The sequence below is a fragment of the Otolemur garnettii genome, unplaced genomic scaffold, assembly GCF_000181295.1.
Source record: "Otolemur garnettii isolate 467f Iridium unplaced genomic scaffold, OtoGar3 scaffold00093, whole genome shotgun sequence".
NCBI lineage: Eukaryota > Metazoa > Chordata > Mammalia > Primates > Galagidae > Otolemur > Otolemur garnettii.
The window spans coordinates 733,360-749,466 of NW_003852488.1; the positions used below are offsets into that span (position 1 = coordinate 733,360).

A 16,107-nucleotide genomic window follows, 5' to 3' on the forward strand; every position below is an offset into this window, starting at 1 on the left:
TCTATAAGCCTTCCTTCCTTTTAAAAATTGTAAGTTCCTCAAGACTGTTTTCTATATCTTTATCTACCAAGTACATGACTCAGAGCCCCTATGAAACTTATAGGGTTGGCTGTATTTCAGAATTTAGGATTTTTTTCGAAGAAAGGTAGTATGGTGTGCATAGTATATGCCATATACACTCCTAGTAGGATCTGAAACAGCACTCCATCTTGACATACTTAAATATTTCTGCACATTAATAAAAACACCAGGTGGGAAAAATAGTCTCTAGTCAGTTCCAACCAGATGTCGATAGCACATTTACAAGAAAAAATTACATTTCCCATGGGTCTTGTTATTACAGGTAAGAGATTGTGAACATATGTATAGTGACTGCCACTAAAACCTTTAGGATCTCAAATACAAATACTGCTTTGGGACACTTAGATTTCAAAGCTGTTTTGATTCAAAGCTCTTTATCATCTGATCATCCTACAAAAAATGCCAGTATTTTTAATCTTGATCAACAATATCTAAAAATGAATTAATGATCTATACATAGATGTAAATGGAAGAAGACTTTGTATGTTTAATATTATGCTTCTAAATTATAAGCCTTTAGTTTTAGTATAAGTCTGCAGTGTGTCCATGAAATTTCTAAAAATATGGCTTAATATTTTTAGTCATTACATATTGATTATATTATTTATTCATTTATCAAGAATTTGATAAATTTTACTATTTATCTCATTTGTTATTTAATAAGCAATCATTAAACAAGACAATATGATGTTGTGGCACATGTTTTAGATTTGAAATAAAAAACTTGGTTTATAATTTTAAAAAATGATAATACAGTGCTTCTTACCTTTTTGCATTCTGAAGACTGGCAATTGCATATTTTAAAAATATTATCTCTGTTTTTCAGTACAGATTCAGAGTAATAGCATGTAAGATAGCTAAGAATTTTTTATTATGAAGTGTTACTTATTTGAACATATATAATTTTTTTATGAACTTCATTTGGAAGTTTGAGATATTTACTCAAAATGGAATGTAAGCAGATTGCAATAGGAAGCAATCACCCATTCTGAATTTAATCTCTGGCAAGTCACAGAGTGTTCTCACTTCATCTGGAAAAAGCAATGCTCAACGTCCCTACACAGATACAGTCACATGAAGTGACTAATTGAAACTCTTTAGTTCTAAGATCTACTACAGTGGTTGTTCATGCTATGTTCCTTGGAAATTCAAGGATCCATAGATATTTCTTACAAGCAGGAGAAGTTTAAGCTGTGCAAGGTTCATATTGCCTATTTTATGTGAAAGTGTTATCTACAGATCTTGATTTATTAGAAAGGTTTTGTACCTTTCTAATATTAGTAAACCTCTGTGTTAGTGGAGTTAAGGAATATATGTTAATAATTTTTTTGTGTTTTATAGGATGAAGGGGTTGAATCTGATGATTTGAAAAAAGATCTACCTCTAATGCCTCCACCTCCAGATTCATGTAGCATGAAATTGACCATTAAGGAAATTTGGTTTAGTTTTGCTGCTCCCACCAATGTTAGATCTGCTACACATGCATTTTCTAGGTAAAACGTTTTTGAAATGTAGTGCCATCCCTTGATGATTCTTCTTTATTTCAAATAACATACAATTCTACTTTACAGATATTTTTAATTTTAATTTAATTCCCATCATTTTGTCCACTTACTTTCTGTTGACATTTTTACCATGTTTGACACGATTTTTTGGGGTAGTATTTTAGTATTATTTTTATATGTCCCTTTGCCTGAGATTTTTGTTTATTCCTTTTACTTCTGACAGGCTTTAATTTTTTTTCTCTATTATTTATTTTTTACATTTCTTAGTTATGTTTTCATAATTTACCAGTGGTCAAAAAGAAAGTAATTTTGCCTGAGTAAAATACCCACTGAGTACAGTAGGTATGGGAAATTGAAATACAAATTTTGACTTCTGTTTTTATAATTTTGTATTTATTTTAAAAGGCAGTTGAACCTTTTAAGTACTGCTACTCCAGCTGTTGGTGCCTGGCTTGTTCCTATTGATCAACTCAAGTCATCCTTAAACAAGTTAGAAACAGAAGGAACCTTGAGAATTTGTGCTGTTATGGGATGCATAATGACAGAAGCGTTAGAGGTATGTCTTTAAATATTACAAGCATCAGACAAACTTCGGTATTGAAAATGATCCCTTATTATTAATCATTATTGGATGGTATCAGACCTACAAGTTCTTAATTACCAGGTATCTTTTATTTGTAGAATTTTTCATATGAACTATTCCTAATCTATTGTGGATTGGTTTCAGAATAAAAGTGTACATTTTCCCTTACGAAGTAAATACAACAGACTTACAAAAGTTGCCCGCTTTCTCCAAGAGAATCCTTCATGTTTACTGTGTAATATACTGCACCACTACCTGCACCAGGCAAATTACTCCATCATTGATGATGCTACAATGGTGAGTTATTAAAACCATTTAGCTTTAAAGAAACCTCTTTTCTGCTGCAGGACCACTGTTAGATTTGAGATGCATATGGGAAGTCCAGCAGAGAAGTATTGCTAGAAATACAGGTCAACAGACAACACTGTGCTCAGATGAATGATCTGGCAGTTGCCAGCATGAAGATGCTAGTAGAAGCTGTGGATATAGAGGAGATTTCTAGGGCTGATATGTTAATAAGAAACTGGTTAAGAATGGAATCCTGAAGAATGCCAAAATTAAGGAAGTGAGAAGGTTGGATAGAGTAGGAAGGAAAGAGGAAAACCAAGAAAGAGTGGTCTTAGAAGCTAACGATATAAAGAGTTTTCAAGCAGGAGAATAGTCACCATAGTCAAATTTTATATACATTTTAATCAAATAAGAACTAATTAATAATGGAGGGAAGAAATATAATTGTACAAAATAAATACAATTCATCTCTACTCTAGAAAAGCAGATAACACGTCAAGATTACAGTTTTAAAGCTTTAATTATCCTTCTTATCTTCTCTAAGCTTCTGGCTAATAGAGCATACGTAAGAAACTAGTCAAATTAAGGGCCAATGTATCAGTATTATTAAATGGCAAGTTAAGCAATTGGTCTGGCAAGTCAAAAATCTCATGATGGATTTGATTAAGATAATTGAACTTAATACTGGTGTAGTGCTTTCTACTCCTTCCCTGTAAATTAAAGACTGGGCGATCCACACTGCAAGCCTACTTGCCCATCTAACTTTATAGAAGATAGTACAGAGAGAATGGTAGGTATTTCTCATGGATGGACTTTGTCAGATGTGCTTTCCATGTAAGAAGCTGCAGCAGAAAATGGCCCTCCTTAAGTCTAGGAATGAAAGGACAGGCTAGTGGACTTGATGTTCCTCAGAAAGTAAGTGGGGGTGATTCCTACCCTCTAGTAAATGGGGTTCTTCAGTCAAATTAGCCATTTCTCCTAACATGGGAAATTGTCGGAAAGAAGGTGGATAGGAGTCAGGTATTTTCTTTTTAGGCTAAGACTCTGTTAGTGAAAGAGCCAAAAGTTTTTTTCTTAACAATCACCCCTATATAGAATTTCATATATATATACTGAAAATACATTTAACTTTCAAGGCAGCTATAAATTCATCTATGCCTAGCGTTCAACTTCTACTAATTTAATTTTTTAAATGTCAGAATGATGGTAGTTACCTTATCTTTGAAGAGAATAATTTTATTGTATTTTTGCTTAGTGAATATTCCAAATAGCTCACAATACATTCTGATTCTTCATGTGGCACAATCATGTGGCACAAAAAACAAACAAACAAAAAAACACAGTAAAATGGATTGAATGCTTCTTAAGAAGAATCCCACTTTTGCATCCCATTTCTAGTGTCATGTTGACCTGGTGCTGCTGTGTTGTTGTTTTATAACAGAAAGACGAAGTGTTATGTTTAGAGATTGGATTCTACAGTCAGTTGAAAACCTGACTTTCTTGGGAAACTGGATAAATTACTTAACATAATATCTAAATTTTAGTTGCTTCATCTCTAAAGGTGGATTATGAGATTTTTAATAAATTTATACAAAGGACTTAATCAGGAACTGTTACTATTACATTAGATTACTTTTAACCACATCATTGTTGTTACAGAGTGATGGACTTCCTGCTTTGGTAACTTTAAAGAAAGGTTTAGTTGCATTGGCAAGGCAGTGGATGAAGTTCATTGTGGTGACACCAGCCTTTAAAGGAGTGAGCTTACATAGACCAGCTCAGCCCCTGAAACCTCAAATAGCTGTGGACCACGAACATGAAGATGGACTTGGGTTGGACAATGGGGGTGGCCTTCAAAGTGATACCAGTGCTGATGGAGCAGAATTTGAATTCGATGCAGGTAATTTTATAAGCCTCTGTTGAATGTTTTCTTACATTACACAGTTACTATTTGCTTTTTTGCTTAGATATGTGTATCTATTAATAATGCTATTATACCTCTTTAAAAAATACTGTGGACCTTTATGCTTTCCCAACAGTGACTAATAAATTACTATTACATTACAAGCCAGTCTTTTAGCTGGGTGTTACATACTTGTTGACATGGTACTTGTGATCATTTTAATAATTTGTGTCCCACATTTGAAAATGTCATGGCTTAATTGTATATATGGTATGACTTTTATTAGTCCAAATAAGTGGTAATAATGGTTGAATCTTTATACTGACTTGATTTTATAAATTGAATTCTCTGAAATGCAGTATCTTCTCCCTATCTATCCAGTGCAAAGACATCTTTATATAACTAGAGTATTTTGAATGAAACATAGAAACCTCCTTTTAAAATTTGTATTTGTCTGTTTATAATCTTCTCTATGCTACACAGTCTTTTAAAGGGGCCATCATCTTTTCACCCAGTGCCTATTTAATCCTGAATTTATGTAAATTTGGGGACCTGCATTCAGCCTACAATTCTGTCAACAGAATGGCTGTGTTAAAACAGAGACAGTGGGTATGCATTTCTGAAATGTACATGCATACTTTAATTCTTTGCCAAAGGTTAATTTTTAATATTATCATGACATATAATATTCAATGAAAATTTATCTGACCATGTTTTGAGAGAAATATTAAAAGTATCATGAGAAAAAGAGTAGTTCTAAAATTAGAGATTTTAGAACATTAACATATAATACTTTTCCCAGCTTAGTTTTTAAAATAAGTTTTATTCAATGAACAGATATATCAGCTTTTGGGGGAAGGACACAATTATAAGAGGGACTTTATCTAACAAATGCAATCAGTGTAGCCTCATTCTTTGTACCCTCAATGAATCCCCAACAATTTAACAAAAAACCCACATACACACAAAAAATAAATGTATTATGAGGTGTAGCCTAGATTTTATTATTTATTTTGAAAAATTTCAAGTCTAAACAAAAACTGACAAAACAGTGCAGTGAATATCTCTTCCATTTATCTGTAAATATCTATGTTAATCTGTGAACATTCTGTATTTTCTTGGTTTAATTGAATATGCATTTGGTTTATATATCATTTGCATGGCAATGGAATAATAGATGTTTGTTTCTTTCTTGAGACTGAGCAAGAGAATTGAGGTTGAGAAGGTAAAGAGAAAGAGCAAATATTATATCAAATTCCACAAATAATTTGTCAAAGAATATAAAAGTTGTGTATAGTCATATAACTAGGAACACCAAGGTTGTTATTTTTAGAAAATGTGGTAGTAATTGCTCACTTATTCTTTTGAACTGTTTCAGCCACTGTCAGTGAACACACAATGCTACTAGAAGGAACTGCTAACCGGCCCCCACCTGGTAGCTCTGGACCTGTAACTGGCGCTGAGATAATGAGGAAACTTTCTAAAACTCACACCCATAGTGACTCTGCATTAAAAATAAAGGTATATTATTGCTATTTTTGGTTATAGTTGTTCAGACTTAACAGAGAAAACTTAAAATATTACCTCATTTAAATATTAGGTATCTACCCTAAATATTCAGATAGCATTTTATGCTAAAACTAATTTGATTTGTAACTTTAGTTTACATATTTCTTTGAAAATTATATCATCATTAATTAATACTAAGGACCACTTTAACTACTAAGCCTTAGTGCTCTCTATAATTTATTCAACAGGATATTGAATAAAATCCAATATTGAAAATGTTGACAGTCTTGTAATCAGCAATTTTAAGCCTTTCAGTCAGTGTGTGATTGATATATGGCTTGGGTTAGGCTATTTTATTATTTTAATTATGTTTTAAGAAAACCCTTTCATCAAATTTAGGTGCTTTGCTGTTAATACTGTTCTCTTTTAGTATTTTTTAAAACATATTTTTTAACACTATAGGTTATAAAAGTCCTCCAGAAATTTGAAATTCTAAATGTTTTGTTTCAAATCTTTGCTTATCAAGATCTCTTTGTGGGTGTAGTCTTTTTTTTTTTTTTTACTATTAATATATTTTAAATTGATCTGAAATTCTAATCTTAGATGTGATAGAGGATAGAAGTTGAAAAATCTTGTAAGTTTTGATTTTTTGTTTTTTATTAAAGAATAACTGAAAAGTATTTTGATATTTTAGAGCTCTCCAGAGAGTTAAATCTTAACACAGATTTTGTTATTAGGGCACTAGGAAGGATAATACAGTGTTAAGAATTTGGGCATAGACAGATGGGTTAAGTATCTGGCTGTTTTCTTAGTACATGTATAAGTGACTTCTTTATTTATAACCAGAACTTATCTCTTATCTTGGATAACTTATTAAGGATTAAGGAAAATAATATATAAAACATGCTTAGTAAGTGTTTAATATGTTGTAAATGCCCTTTGACCTCTTATCTCAATACTCTTTCTTCACTTTTTCTCACCTAAGTGAGGGTGACTGGGGTGACTGGTAGGGCATGGAAAGAGTACAGACTTTTCTCCTTTCCAGAGAGGACTAAGACTTCAGGGGGCTCCGCAGCACTAAGAACCTTGGTCCCTACGATTCCTTTTCTTATCTAGTTTCTTCCCAGGTAGATATCTATGATGACTTCAGTAAGAAATGCAGGGGTGGTTGCTGAAGGTAGACAACTTTCTGTTCTCTGGTTTTTATTTTTTCCCTTTTTTTTTTCCCCCTAGAGATCTCCTTAAGTTGCCCAGGCTTGGCCTCAAACTCCTGCCTCAAGTGCTCTTCCTGCCTCAGCCCCCTACCCTGAGTAGATAGGATTATAGGCATGACCTGTGGCCTCAGAGCCATATGTGGCCTTCAGTATCCTTGAATGCACCCGTTGACTGAATCCAATTTTACAGAACACAATTTTATAGTTTGGATTCAGTAGAGGGATCATACTTGGAGATCTGGAGGGCCACATGTGGCCTTGAGGCTGCAGATTCCCCACCCTCATGTTATAGATCATTTTCAGTGTATATATATTTTTAATTAGTTTTATAGGGACCATTTTGTATAAAGGAGATTGTATCTGGTTATCAGTTAGCTGGTTCAGTAAATAAGCAGTGATGAAAAGAATTATTTCAAGCTACTTTTTGGGGAGGTTTTTACTGCCCATAGGGATGTTCCTTAGTGTCTCTTAGAAATACCTTATCCGAAGCTGGGCACACTGGTTCATGCCTATAATCCTAGCACTCTGGGAGGCCAAGGTGGATGGATTGCCTGAGCTCAAGAGTTTTAGACCAGCCTGAGCAAGAGTGAGACACTATCTCTAAAAATAACCAGGTATTGTGGTGGGCACCTGCAATCTCAGCTACTTGGGAGGCTGAGGCAAGAGGATCACTTGAGCCCAGGAGTTTGAGGTGGCTGTGAGCTGTGATGCCACATCACTCTACTGAGGGTGATAAAGTGAGACTCTGTCTCAAAAAAAGAAATACCTCATCCATTTCTGTTGCTGAAGTTCTGTTGCTCTGTACTGATCCTTAGGTATCAAGAGGGCTTTATTTCCCACGATCTGTTTGATATGCTGTACCTTGTTCTATGTGTCTTGCCATTGGATTCTCTCATTAGATTAAAAAGGGAATTAATGACACATTGTTAAAATACGTAAATGTGTTTCAGTATATTAATGATAATAAAAACGCCCTTTTGTGTTTTTAGGTACAGTTGAGATTTACTGCAATCCCAGCAGACACACAGTTTTTGTATTCATGTTTAGAACAGCTAACATAGTAACAGCAATAGTAGTTGTAGTTATCAGCAATATTTTTACATGCATAAGAAAGAACCCTATGTTGTTTTTTCTGTAGGGTATCCACCCATATCATTCTCTGAGCTATACCAGTGGAGATACTGCCACAGATTCTCCAGTGCATGTTGGACGTTCTGGGATGCCAGTAAAGGAGAGTCCAAGGAAGGAGAGCTTGCTCAGCTATCTAACTGGAAGCTTCCCAAGCTTGCACAACCTCCTGGAAGGAACTCCTCAGAGAAGCAGTGCCGCTGTGAAAAGTAGCTCTCTAACAAGAACCGGTATATCCTCTAGATTTGACAAATATGTGTTTACTTTTATGGGGGAATAAAAAAAAAACCCAGGGCTTAAGTTTAGTTATATATATACTTCGGTATTTAATTAATCTTTCATATTATACCTTATCTTTGAGAAAATGTTTTAAGAAGCAGTTATTTAGTTTGTAACTTCTTGGTGTCTTTAGTTTACCTTTTCTCTGTCGCAGCACTGACTTATATTAATCTAGGCACTTGATGTGGGGTGCTGTCCAGACCAGCCAACATAGAATTCTTCCCCATTATAATAAAAATAAGCCATGTATTAATGCCTTAATATTCAAATAGCAGCATTATGCAATGAGAGTTTAAAAGCCATGGAAAGGCAAACATTATAATTGTTTCAAAAATAATTATATAAATTACATTTTATGCTCCTTATTACATAAGTAATACTATACGCAGTACAATTTTATTTTCAGGAAATACAGTAGCCACTGATATGTTATCTGAACATCCCTTGCTATCTGAGCCATCATCTGTGAGTTTCTATAATTGGATGTCAAATGCTGTGGGTAATCGAGGAAGTGTGGTACAAGACTCTCCAGTTACAAAATCCGGACACAATAGTCTTCCAACAGGTATTAAATTATCTCATTATTTTACTTAACTGACTAAGACAGTGGTTCTAAACCTTCCTAATGGCGTGGCCCTTTAATATAGTTCCTGGGGGGTTGCAACCCACAGGTTGAGAACCGCTTCTCTAAGGGCACATATAGTTATAGCAAAGTCCTATTTTTCAAAGGATGGTTGAAAAAAAAATCTAAAACATTTCGTAGTATTTGGTTGAAATTGGCCCATTTGTAAATGCCTTTGGCAGTATTTCAATTGAGAGAGTAAGAAGCAGTCACTCATTTTTCTTATGGAAAGACAAATTTATCAAATATGAGATTATATATAAAGACTTTAAAACTTCCTTTTAAGGTAGCTGGTCTAATTTTTAAAACACTGAAAGGTAGTAAATGAAAAACTGCAAAATACATCATGTATGAGCACTTAAGGTTATGCAAAATATTTTTTGTTTATTCACATCCCTCTGAGGCATAACAGCTATCATACTCTTTGTAGTTACCTAACAAATATTTACTTAAATCTGTACTAAGTACTAAGAAGTAAATAAGAAGTATAAGGTATAAGCAGTACCAAGAAGAATAAAGTAAGATTCCTTTTCTTAAGGAGACAGACAAATGAAGACCATTTATTAAGTTTGGAAGAATTATGTGTAAGTAGGAAAAAGTCTGTCAGGAAATTTTCCAAAGAAGTAAGTAATGGTGGTTATATACAGAGATGTAAGTGGACACACCGTTTGTTTTCTGTTCTTTTTCTATTTTTTTGTACTTTTCCAAGTTTATAACATGTATATATTATTTTCTTATATATATATATTTTTAAAAAGATTATTTGAAGTAGCCTTTGATTGTTACTAAAAGCCACTAAAATTCATCTGTGCAATAGCTATTTGGACAGCTATTTAAATCTTTTCAGACAGAAAATATGAAAGCATGAAAAATGGTTGATATATAACTACTACTTTGTTTCTTATTTTTGCTGGTGTGTAGACCACTTTGAATCTGGTACTGATACTAATCCTAGCCACATACTGGTTCTGACACAGAATACATACAGTTTAAAATTTCAAGAGAAACAGAAAGGAACAATTCTCATCTATCATGGGTGCTTTTCTTGGAGAGTTAAAGAATAATGGGAGCATGGAGGAAAGAAATAGTACCATTTCATTTTTGTTCTGCCTCAGGAAAGCATGTGTGTGATTCTGTGTGAAACTTGTGGCTTTTGTCCTGCTGCTCTTTGTAATTCTCTACTTTAGGGCAAAACTGAGGGTGCATTAAAATGTTTTTCAAAGATATTTCCATCCCAAAATTCTATGTTTTGGACTGACTGACTCTAATATAGACTTTATATAAAGATGACTGATGTTTTCTGAAAATTTCATTTAATTTCATTTTTCATCAATAAATCACGTCTGTAAAATAATGTAAAAGTACTAATTTTTTTTCAATTGAAACAGGCTAGCATTGTTACTGCAATACAGACTTCAAAAGTTTGCCTTGCCGTGGCCTTTTATGTGTTTCTGTTCCTCAATAATTTACATTTTTTATTTTTGAAAATTTACTCTGTTAGGTGTTGCACCCAATCTTCCTACAATACCTTCAGCTTCAGATTTCAACACTGTCTTGTCTAGTGACCAAAATACTTTGGACGGGACACATTCTCAGCATAGCACCAGTCAGGATGATGTAGCAGGTGTAGAAGAAGCGAACCAAGGGTTTCCTGCAGTTCAGCTTGCTGATGCACAGGTAAGCTGGCCTGTTTTTTCCCCAATTACAATAATTCCTCCTTAGCATTAGCCATTAGAACCATCAAGCAGTATATACCTTAGAATTCTAGAAAAAAATCTTTATTGTGTACCTTTCTGCCTAAAGCCTTCATGTAAAAAGTACATGGATAAATTGTAAATGCAAATTCAACATCTGTAAATGACCATTAAACAGAAGAGTCTCATATAATAACATTTTTTTTTTTTTGCAACCAATTGACTAAGTAACAGGACAAGAAAGTTAAATTTAAGCATATCCTGTGGTCCTTAATGCTACCTAATGATGTTATTGAGTAAGCAATGGAGAGGTATTGATGTTTTTAAAATAGAGTTACAAAATAACTAAAACTGTACCTGTAGAAATATTATATGAGCGGCAATGTGTTAAATGTATTGAAGTACAAAAACAGTGAAAAGATGAATTATTGAAATGTTTCACACAGTGGTAATAAGACTGTAAGCTTAGATGGTTGTGACCTTGCAAAGGTAAAAGATAGTATTATGGAGGTCTTATTTAATTGATTAAATGTGGACAGGGAAGAGTAAAATCCTTCGAAACATACTTTTTAGCTTGAGTGACCAGAAGGCAAGTGAGAGAGTGGGACATGGTTGAGAGGAGGCGTCATTTTTTTTTGAATGAAAGAGTCTCAAACATATCTACAGGCAGTTCCCACTGTATCCACAGGGGCTTGGTTCCAGGAGCCCCTGAGGATCCCCAAATCTGCAAATGTTCTAGTCCCTCCCTCACATATGATGGTGTAGTATTTGCATATAACATGTGCATATCTCCTATATAATTTAAATCTTTTCTTTATTATTTATAACACCTAATAAATTATAAATGCTATGTAAATAGTTGTTAATTGTGTTGATTTTTTGTTTATGTTTTTTTTTTTGAGGATAGGGTCTTGCTATGTTACCCATGCTGGTCACTAACTTCTGGGCTAAGGTGATCTTACTGTTTCATTGTCTCAGATTACATGTGTGTGTCATCATACCTGGCTTATTTTTTACTATTATTTTTATCATTTCTTCCCCCACCCTAATATTTTTGAGCCAGGGTTGGTTGAATCTTTGAATGTGGAAATTGTGAGTATGGAAGGCTGACTATACTTGAAAGGAGTGAGGAAGGTTAGGAAAAGATTGTTAGCAGACAGAGCAAGGTTTGTAGGGTAAGGGAAAGCATTGGAATTCAGACTCAATTTTAGAAAGAAAGGCTTTAGGTATAACAGGTACTTTTTCCTCTATGAGTTTTTGGGAATTAATAAGGATAGCTTACAACTACAGTGTAGAGGTAAGTTTTCACTTAACCACTATGTGATCACGATGAGCCACAGTGGCTAGTGATAAGTTTTCACTGTTAATTTCAATTTTTCTTATAAAATAAGGTAATTTGTGTTAAAAAAAATTGTCAGGACCTTTTAAATTTTCATGAGATTTACTTTCCTAATACTGCAGAGTAGTTTTTATTTTATTTCATTTTTGGAGATGCGGTCTCACTGTGCTGCCAGGCTGGGCTCAAACTCAAGATCCTCCTGCCTCAACCTCCAAAGTAGCTAGGACGATAGGCACCTGCCCCTGTGCCTAGCTCTAGTGTAGTTTTTAGGGACTCATTCATTTTTTTTTAAAGAAAAGGAAGAGTAGGAAAAATAATTTTTATGTTTTGGCTGTGTGATAAGTTCATTATATTTATTCACATTCATTACACATTTTTAGAGAAAACTACACTTTTATATATAAGATTCTAAAATCCACTAGGAACATGAATGTTAAATAGTACAATAAAAATTGTGTAAGGTGATTTAGACATGAGTAAAGGTTGGAGTCAGTGGAAAAGAGAGATTACCACAGACGCCCATAAAGATTGCCCAGTAGTGCTGAGGATCTAGTTAAATGTTTCTACATAGTGTAAATGTTGAAGTGCCAGCGAATGCAATTATATAGCAGCTCCATTATAGGAATAGTAGAGGATTGGTCCAAAACAGACGTAACAAGAAAAATGAGGTGACGAGATATAATATAGAGTCTAAGAAGTTGCTGAAATGGAGTTTAAGCCAAGGTTGTACATGACAAGGAAGTCACATAACTTTGAAACTGAAGTGTTCAGTAAGTATCTGCATAGCTGTTGAAGACATGATTCTAAATTGGGGCAGTCAGAAAAACGAAGGTCAGAAATTAAATTCCCTAGTATGTATGAAAGATTAACCAGGGAGCATAAATTGATGACCAAGATTTGGAAAAATGGAGGATGGTTTGAACTTTGCAGAGAGAAGAGTTTTTCCAGTGGCATGACAGAGCAAACCTAAGGAAGAGTAATACCAAGAAAGTGTGCAAGGAAACATCACTTACGTTTCCAGTCTAGAGTAAAATTGTTTGAATTCTCTCATTCTAACCCTTCAGAGCAGGTATCCTCAAACTACGGCCCGCAGGCCACATGCAGCCCACCTAGAACATTTATCCGGCCCACTGGGTGTTTTTGCCCGTGCTGCCTGTCCTGCTTAGCAGCTGACTCATCCCAGGCCCGCAGTCCGACCCTCCAACCGTTTGAGGGACAGTGAACTGGCCCCCTGTTTAAAAAGTTTGAGGACCCTGCTTCAGAATGTCAAAAGAGTGACCTCTCTTTCCAAGCCCAAGAATTTAAGGTAGCCTAGGACAATTGAAAATGCAGGCTTGGGTCTCAGCATTATCCATCTAGATAGGGTTTTTTAATCTTCAGGAAAATGTCACTAAGAGAAAACACATAGTTAAAGAGTTAGAAGGACGCTGAGGAACGTGCTTGTCAGCATCTATGTTTAATATGTAGAAGGAGAAAAAGGAACCACGCAGTAGAGGAGTAGTCAGAGTGATTACAGTGCGCTGGCATTGAACACATACAGTTGCTTGTGTTTAGGTTAGCTCTTAGTGACTGTGAAATTCAGTTAACTGGAGATTTAATCAGAGTATTTGCATAAGCATGTATGATACTTAAAATGTAAAAGAGGTTTTCTGTCAGAAAATAAGTGTTTCAACTGAGGAATACCATTTTAAAATAAGTTAGTTGTAACATTTGAAATGTTTTTATGTTAACACAGGAAATTGATAAACCACTTTGTGAACCTAATATACCAGCTTTAAAAAAAAATTAAATACGCCATTTTTAAAAGCAAGAGGTAGAATGATTTACACTAATACAGAATTTTCCTTGTAATTTCACACAACCAGGCAAGACTAAGGAACCTTTGTAAGACTTATCTTCAATTTAATCATAAGGTGCTCAAAATGTTAAGTTTTTAGTAAAATTAATGCTTAAGAATTTGAGCACATAAAAGGTGCTCAAAATAAAAGTTTTTAGTAAAATTACAGCCAATTATATGAGACTGTTTTTGCTTTACACTATGTGATAGTATGTACTGTGGTAGGATAAGAAAAAAGCTATATTCTGGCCTGGTATGTGGCTCATACCTGTAATCCTAGTGTTCTGAGAGGCTGAGTTGGGAGGACTGCCTGATTTCAGGTGTTCAAGACCAGCCTGAACAAGAGCAAGACCTCCTCTCTATTAAAAGTTGAAAAATTAACCAGGCATTGTGGTGGACACTTGTAGTCCCAGCTACTCAGGAAGCTGAGATAGGTAGATCACTTTAAGCTAGGAGTTTGAGGTTGCTGTGAGATAGACTGAAACCCGGGTACTCTAGCTTGGGCAACAGAGAGGGAAAAAAAAAACAATGTTTTTCTGTACGTAATTCCTATAGTAAATGGTGAACTATGAATTGAGCTAATATGAATGTTTGTTTTTTAGGTTGTTTTCAAACCTCTTCTGAGTCATACAGGAATTCAGTCACAGGATGCAATGCCACTCTGCTACCGTATGTACTTTGGAGAACACCTTTCATTTTCAGGGACTTTGGACTGCCTCAGAGCAGACATTGTGGACTCTGACACAGCCAAAGAGAGAAAAGGAAAAAGAGCAAGAAGGTATCTTTTGTATTTTTGTTTAAAATTTTGTGCAAGAATTATAGTACCTCTTTGTTTTTAGCTTTGCTTTCTTCTCATTCTAAAATTTTAAATAGAAAGTAATTTAAATATCTTAATGAGAAGTTAATTACCATTTGATAAAAGTGGTAGCTACATTTTCTTATTAATACCCCAATCATGTTATCAACAGATTTATGAGACGTATTTTTAGGCAGTTTTTGTGCCATGTTAATACATATATGAGCACCATCTGAAGTGAAGTACATATGTTGATGTATGCCCTCAGCATTTACTTGGCACTGGTGGAATTCTTATTGTCTTAAGGATTTTAATTTTATATATTTTATTTAGAATTTATTCCTAGCCTCCTTTCTGAGTGGAATTGAGTAAAATTTTATATTAGGAACAAACTAAGAAGTGTAGCTGTGAAAAATAAATACAGGAATATCAAATGTAGCATGGAAGTTAAGAACCATCTTTTATTTCTGTATTTTTCTGGATGGTTCTTCCAAGTGGTTTTGTTTTCTTTTCTTCTGTTTTTAACTGCTTACATAGGCAATTATATACCTACTAATAGAATTTGACTAATCTTTTGGGAATTTGGAATTTTACTTTGGTCTTAAGTGGACAGAAATAGAATATAGAGATAGATGCATTTATGACAAGGTATTTGCAACATTCTAGGTTTCATCCTTTTTGTGCTTTTGCAAGGTAGTGAGTTAAAAAACACTTTTGTGTCCAATGTATTTTTCATTTGAAATATTCTATTTAAAATTTTAAATTTAACAAAGTTTGTTTTTATAAAATTTCATGGAATTACATATAGAAAAATGTAGTTCTCTTAAATTTTTTCTCAAGTCAAAATGTCTGAGGAATTTCTAATGGCACAGGAACATAGAGATCACATTTTTTTTCTATTAGGTATAGGGAATCCTTACTTTTCACAATACTGTAGTCTGATGCCATAACAGTGACTATGCAAGCTGAAATTATGCAAAGTGATTTTAGTAATCAGTGGGAAAAATTACTTTTGTTCTGTGACCTTGACAATGTTGATCAGAACATACTGGTTATTATAAATGTACAGGAAAATGAAAAAAGTAATAAAACTAGTATTTAGTATATTGTAATTTATAACATTAGAAACATTGAGAATTAAACTTTTTTATTTCTTTATTGCTTCTCATCAAAGGGTTGTTTAAACTGTCCTATTCTTCTTCTTCTTTTTTTTTTTAATGAATGGTAACTATGTACATTAATGCACTTCTGGGGTACAGTGTGGGGTTTTCACATGCAATCCGAAATACTTCCATCAAACTGGTCAACACAGCCTTCATGTCATTTTCT

At 34.0% G+C, this 16,107-nt stretch overlaps 1 protein-coding gene across 5 annotated transcripts in view; it reads left to right on the forward strand.

Annotated features, from left to right (window-relative positions):
• KIAA1109 (KIAA1109 ortholog) overlaps positions 1-16,107 on the forward strand; it is a 245,993-nt gene that overhangs the window by 116,522 nt on the left and 113,364 nt on the right. For all 5 annotated transcript variants that reach the window (XM_023516561.1, XM_023516563.1, XM_023516564.1 and 2 more), the window contains 9 exons: positions 1,423-1,574; positions 1,992-2,142; positions 2,314-2,466; positions 4,117-4,357; positions 5,739-5,881; positions 8,222-8,441; positions 8,897-9,055; positions 10,614-10,789; positions 14,585-14,760. In XM_023516561.1, coding sequence (XP_023372329.1) covers positions 1,423-1,574; positions 1,992-2,142; positions 2,314-2,466; positions 4,117-4,357; positions 5,739-5,881; positions 8,222-8,441; positions 8,897-9,055; positions 10,614-10,789; positions 14,585-14,760 — 1,571 coding nt within the window. The remainder of the gene's footprint in view (positions 1-1,422; positions 1,575-1,991; positions 2,143-2,313; positions 2,467-4,116; positions 4,358-5,738; positions 5,882-8,221; positions 8,442-8,896; positions 9,056-10,613; positions 10,790-14,584; positions 14,761-16,107) is intronic.